The sequence below is a fragment of the Pollachius pollachius genome (genome assembly GCF_949987615.1).
Source record: "Pollachius pollachius genome assembly, chromosome: 12".
Taxonomy (NCBI): domain Eukaryota; kingdom Metazoa; phylum Chordata; class Actinopteri; order Gadiformes; family Gadidae; genus Pollachius; species Pollachius pollachius.
The window spans coordinates 20,219,835-20,225,834 of record NC_136945.1 but is presented as its reverse complement, the minus strand read 5'-3'; the positions used below and the strand labels follow the sequence as shown (position 1 = coordinate 20,225,834).

The 6,000-nt window shown below is 45.6% G+C and overlaps 1 protein-coding gene across 1 annotated transcript in view; it reads right to left on the bottom strand.

Annotated features, from left to right (window-relative positions):
• Positions 1 to 6,000, bottom strand: part of LOC307083847 (metabotropic glutamate receptor 4-like) — a gene marked incomplete at both ends in the record, with an annotated part of 82,288 nt that overhangs the window by 24,275 nt on the left and 52,013 nt on the right. The window contains one exon of the mRNA XM_079747855.1: positions 5,445 to 5,645. Within this exon, the coding sequence (XP_079603981.1) occupies positions 5,445 to 5,645 (201 nt within the window). The remainder of the gene's footprint in view (positions 1 to 5,444; positions 5,646 to 6,000) is intronic.

Genomic DNA, 6,000 nt, shown 5'->3' with positions numbered 1-6,000 from the left:
GGGTTTTGACCCGGGGTTTGAGTGGTATCGGAATGCAGCAGCACATCCTAATGCATATTGATGCTGTGCAGACGTCATGACGAACATAATAAAACATGCTCCCGTATCAGCCGGCCCCCTCGCCTCGCGGTCGTGTTCTTCGCTCCCCCCTCTCTCCACTGAGGCGACAGCCAAACGGAGCTAATCAACACGGGAAAGATGGAGCACGCCGCCGCAGAGCGAGGCTACAGCCATACAACAACAACGCTCCGAATCAGATCGCTGCTCTGGGAGTGAAAGCAGTACCAGACACTACAACCTGTGTAAAATGGGTTTGCTGTTCTCCACTCTGGCTCAGAGAGAATTCCCCCGAAGTTAAAAATCGTTTCCGTCAAAAAACTGCGAAATTTCATCAAACCCTTTAAAGGAAAAATAAGGCGATAGAGCCTCCGACAACACTGCTGTTCCCCTCCGCCTCTCGTCGTTCTCATGCCTTCTTGTGCGTATTAATTAGCCCTGCCTATAGGAAAACCCTGAAGCGCTGACTGGAAGTACGCAGTGAATAACGATCACGGCTACAGTAAATTTTTACTCTTTACTTCGTGGAAGGAAAAGTGGAAAATATATCAGCCCTGACGTGGCCTTGGAACAGCACAGGCACCTGAATACAACAATGGCTGGAGTAACGCTACCATCACCACGGCCACGGGAAGAGAAACATGAAAGTGGCCTTTGTAACCGTCCATGCATCAGTGGTGATTGAGGAAACCACCCGCCGCTCCATGGCTTCGAAAATGTTTGCTTGCTACATCGTTTTGTTCCTGTCGTTTCTCTTTCACTGGGGACTTTGGGTTGTGGTTTCTTTTCCCTTTCACAGTCAATTTAAAAGTTTTGGGGTCGCTGCCTTGCCACTGTGGAGTGTCTCCTGTGAGCTCTGCTTTGCTGTGGTGATCGCAAACGGAATTAGGTGTCATAGCAGCCATGTTGGGGTCCTCTTTTGCATTTATTAATTGCATTGATTTATCTCAGTGGATTAAAAGGTTGAGCCTCCTGACAATGTTGAACGTCACCATGTAGGTAATAGAGAGCAAAGTAATGCATATTTAGCTCTGTATTTAATGGTGAATAATGGTGTTGTTGCACAGTCTGAGTGGTCCTACAAAGTCTGAGCAGTCCTACAATGAGCTAGCTTTAATGCTAGGTTAAGCCATACCGCTCAAATTCCTAGGAAAGCTGGCCACAATAAAGCTGAAACCGTATCATATGTTTACCGCCTTACACTCAAGCTTTATTATATATTTGAGAACTGTAATATGTTAGATATGTCATAGATGAGAACTCTTAAATAGGATACAGCTCTATCATGGATGAACTATGAGATCTGTCTTAGATTAGAGCAGTCGTAGAACGTAGCTCTGTTATATATTAGAGCTGGCACAGAAAACCTCTTTCATAGATAAGAGTAGTCATAGAACAGCTCTGTCATATATTAGACCGTTCATAGAAAACATCAGTCATAGATTAGAGCTGTCATAGAAAACTTCTGTCATAGATTAGAGCTCTCATAGAAAAGAGCTGTCATAGATTAGAGCTCTCATAGAAAAACATCTGTGATAGATTAGAGATGTAGAAAACATCAGTCATAGATTAGAGCCATGTCATAGATTGCCGCTCTATCATGGATAAGAGCTCTGTGGGAGTTTTGTGGTAGGTAATAGTTTTCTCATGGATCAGAGCTCTGAAAACCTTCACTTGGCTCCCATGGAGAAAGCCACAGTCTGATGTAAATTACAACGGCTCTTAGGAGCTTTTGTAGCGCTTGGCATTCTTCACGCATGCTTTATGATGATTCAGCCGCACTAAGTCCGAAGAAAACTTTGGGGATACATGACAAGCTTTATCTAAAAAGGCTGTAGTATCCAACAGAGAACGAGATAGGATTTATCTTAGTGGGCAACCCCCTAATGCGCAGGCAGAAACTTCCAATCACTAAAGCAGACTTTTACTGCTTCAGCTGCCGACAGTGATTCATGAAAATATTCAACCTCGTCCACCATGACGGGCAAACATACGCTTTAGAGGTTAGTGTGTGGGTGTGTGTGTGTGCGTCTGTGTGTGTGTGCATGACAGATAACACCTTGGATTTGTTGGTCCAGAAAGAGCAAAGTGTGTGAGTCCAGGCCTTCAAAGTCAAAGTTCAAGTTCAAAAGCTTTATTTGTCCAACATGTTGCCATATTAGAAAATTGTCTTTGATTGAAGGCAGTCTGTTCTCTAATTGTGTGTATCTGGTGCTTTTTCAAGAATTATGTTGTGTGTGTGTATTGCCTTGGGTATGAAGGATTATACATAGAGAGATTTTTTGGCCAGAAAAATAGCAGACACTTAGCAGACACTCTCCTCCTTACATTTCGTTATGAGATATATGTCGTCAAAGAGCAGGGACGTCTTTAGCCTCTTCTGGTTGTGAGTTCAACACCCCAGCCATGACACTGCCGTACCTGACCTCGCCAACAAGGCTGGTCAGATCCATGAGTTGAAGACCTCTCCTGAAGGTGGCCAGGATGGTTTTTAATGGCTTTAAGACGTTCTTTCTGCTGTGTTATATTTGAGATCCTGACCCGAACAAATGTCAGAAACGTACACATTCCCGTTGGATGGGGTGATGTGCAGCCACTGTGGCCCATAGTCCACTAATAGGACACTTTCAGCTCCTCCAGTTTCCCTCCTGCACACACATATACACATACACGCACAAACACACATATACATACACACACACACACACACACACACACACACACACACACACACACACACACACACACACACACACACAGTGTAACAGCTCTGCCAATCGTTTCAATTTGAGAGTCTGAAAAGGTCAGTTCATATTGCCATAGCGCATATTTTCCTTTACTTTATTGATCGCGCTTATCCAGTAGAGCGTGTTTGCAATACTCTCTCTTGGTCGGAACCGGTGACTCAGGGTGAAAAGCACATTCGCTCTTTGCTTCCATCACATGCATTAGAATACAGCTTCACATTCCACACCCTCTCTTCATCAAGTCTTGTTGAAATGCTGCGTTTTTCTCTTTACATCTCTGAATCCTCTCTTCAAACGTCAGCCTCAAACCAACAAGGCAGAAAAATAAACATCAGCTTGACGCAAGCAAAAAGAAAAATGTTGTCAAGCTGACCATCGCGGTACTAGAACAGGCTGGGATGGGTACCAGCGAATAACTCACAGGAGACGGCATCAATAGTTGATGAAGTGATGATGTACCTCCACGCTCCCAGACAATAAACCAAGGAACCCCCCATTCCATGTAATGAAACTGTACATTGAGGGGCTGTTACCGTAACGATAAACCCAACACAAACCCAACAACATTTCTCTTTCCTGGCCTTCCCAGAAAACCTTTTATTTTTGACTGATGGGGGAGAAAACTGCTTATGCTTTCCGGAAACTTCACTGTGTGCTGTTTTGGTCCGCGTTTATTCCACTTCCAGCTGAGATTACTCAGGGAGCGAGAGGGACAAATTCCCCACAATGCTTTGTTCATAGGCATTCGGGGGAAAGCATAAATATCCCAAGATGCACCATTCTGCAATACGCAATAGAGAAGCCTATCAGCTCAACGCAGCTGAGAGTCTAGCAAGAAATGTCCTGTTTATCAAGTTACTTTATTGTTATCACTCGACTCTCTGTCATGAATTAAAGATCGAATTTGCATTCTGCCCGCGCAACAAGTACACAATTCTCACAGAGAATTAGCTTGAGGAGAAAGAGTTGAAATGAATAATGTATCTGTACGGAGCCCACGGTAGAGTCAATGGGAGAGCTTTGATAGTGGTTGCAGGACTCTGCAGTCCTCAGTGAGGACAACTCGGAGTTCCCTTACCACGGCCCCTTTCAGCTCGCACGCCCTCATGGGACCGTGTATGCGTGCATTTGTAAGATATTAATAAAGTTGCCGCAGGAAGTAATCAACGGAGGGGTGAAGGATTGAATACGTGCATGAACAACTCCGTTTTACGCCGAAATATGTGAACCCACAACTGGGGTACAGCTGTGATATGTGATATTATTAGAAGGATGCTGAACACGTTTTCATCCAGCACCCCCAACACCCCTGATCTGATTAGGTGAGCCCAACGAAGGCGCTGTTTTCCTTAATCCACTATTTACGTAATCCGTGTAATGCGCCTGGCCTCATTCGGCACTGCTTCCTTACGTCTCTGTGTTTTTCATTCGACTTCCGAGGTACTTTTAGGGCGTGTCCCCCTAGCCCTTGGGATAGTGTAATCATGAAAAAGCGCTGTTCTAATAAACCCGACGTGATTTATGTTTAAGTTCGAACCTCCAGGCGAACGCCTTGGAGCCCGTCCCAGAAAAGAGGAGCTAAGATTGCCCCCCCCCCCCAAAGGTGTTACATTAAAGTGCCGGAGTTGTGGGGGAAATCGATATAAAGTCCCTTCTGCGTACACCCCCCCTTCCCTCCATGACCCCATCCCTCCCCCATTAAAGGGCCCCCCATGTTGCAATAAACACTTCAGAGACCAACCACCAGAACCAGGTAACCACCATTACTACGGCAATGGTGCTTTAACTAAGGTAATGGTGTCCACGTTAACTAAGGTAATGGTGTCCATGTTAACTAAGGTAATGGTGTCCACGTTAACTAAGGTAATGGTGTTCATGATAACGAGGTCAATGGTGTTCATGTTAACTAAGGTAATGGTGTGCACATTAACTAAGGTAATGGTGTTCATGTTAACTAAGGTAATGGTGTCCGCGTTAACTAAGGTAATGGTGTTCATGATAACGAAGTCAATGGTGTTCATGTTAACTAAGGTAATGGTGTCCACATTAACTAAGGTAATGGTGTTCATGTTAACTAAGGTAATGGTGTCCACGTTAACTAAGGTAATGGTGTTCATGATCACTAAGGTAATGGTGTCCACGTTAACTAAGGTAATGGTGTTCACGTTAACGAAGGTAATGGTGTTCATGTTAACTAAGGTAATGGTGTTCATGTTAACTAAGGTAATGGTGTTCATGTTATCTAAGGTAATGGTGTTCATGTTAACTAATGGTGTTCATGTTAACTAAGGTAATGGTGTTCACGTTAACTAAGGTAATGGTGTTCATGTTAACTAAGGTAGCGGTGCTCATGTTAAACAAGGTAGTCATGTACACATTATTTAATCAGGTTAGGGTACGAAAGATTGGGGATGATGCGCCATTGCAGACGAGTAACTTTAAGCCAAAAGAACTGAACTACAATACAAAACCCAAAGCCTTACCCCTCTGCTAACTCTACATAATAATGCTAACTACCTTCTCCATCCCCCCCCCCCCACCCCCTCTCCATACAGGGCTCCCCTCGGCACTCTAAACCCGTCAGAGACCGACCGACCAGAGCCCTCGGCCTCCCGGACGGGGTCTCTCCTCCGGACTCACCGGCGAAGTTGAGGCGGCGGATGTGTTTGAGCAGCAGTGTGCCGTTGAGCGGGTCCATCTTGGGGCAGAGGGTCACTGTGCCCGGGCACAGCTCCCGGTGCATGTTGTGGAGGGCGTGGGCCATGGCGTACACCGCGTCGATCACAAACTGCACCTTCCCCTCCTGCTCGTAGGACGAGTCCTTCCCGATGCGCTCCTGGTCTGAAACGACGACAACGACAACGACAACAGTCAGAGCGCAAAAGGGTTGTCAATAACAATCAGAGTCCAGGAGTCAACAACAGTCAGATCACAGGATGCAGGGTCTTCAACAACAGTCAGATCACAGAATGGTCCTATACTGGGGTTGGGGTGTAGGGGGGTTAGGGTGTAGTGGGGTTAGGCCCCAGGCTGAACCGGACCGGGTTTGAACCCCAGTGACCCTGAAGGAATCGTAGGGCGACATGCCTTACCCCCTTACCCCTCCCTCCCGCGTAAAACTAAAATAAATATATATACACAAACACATACTGAATTATACGGAACCCGTAAAGGGACATGGGGTGAAAAAAATTTT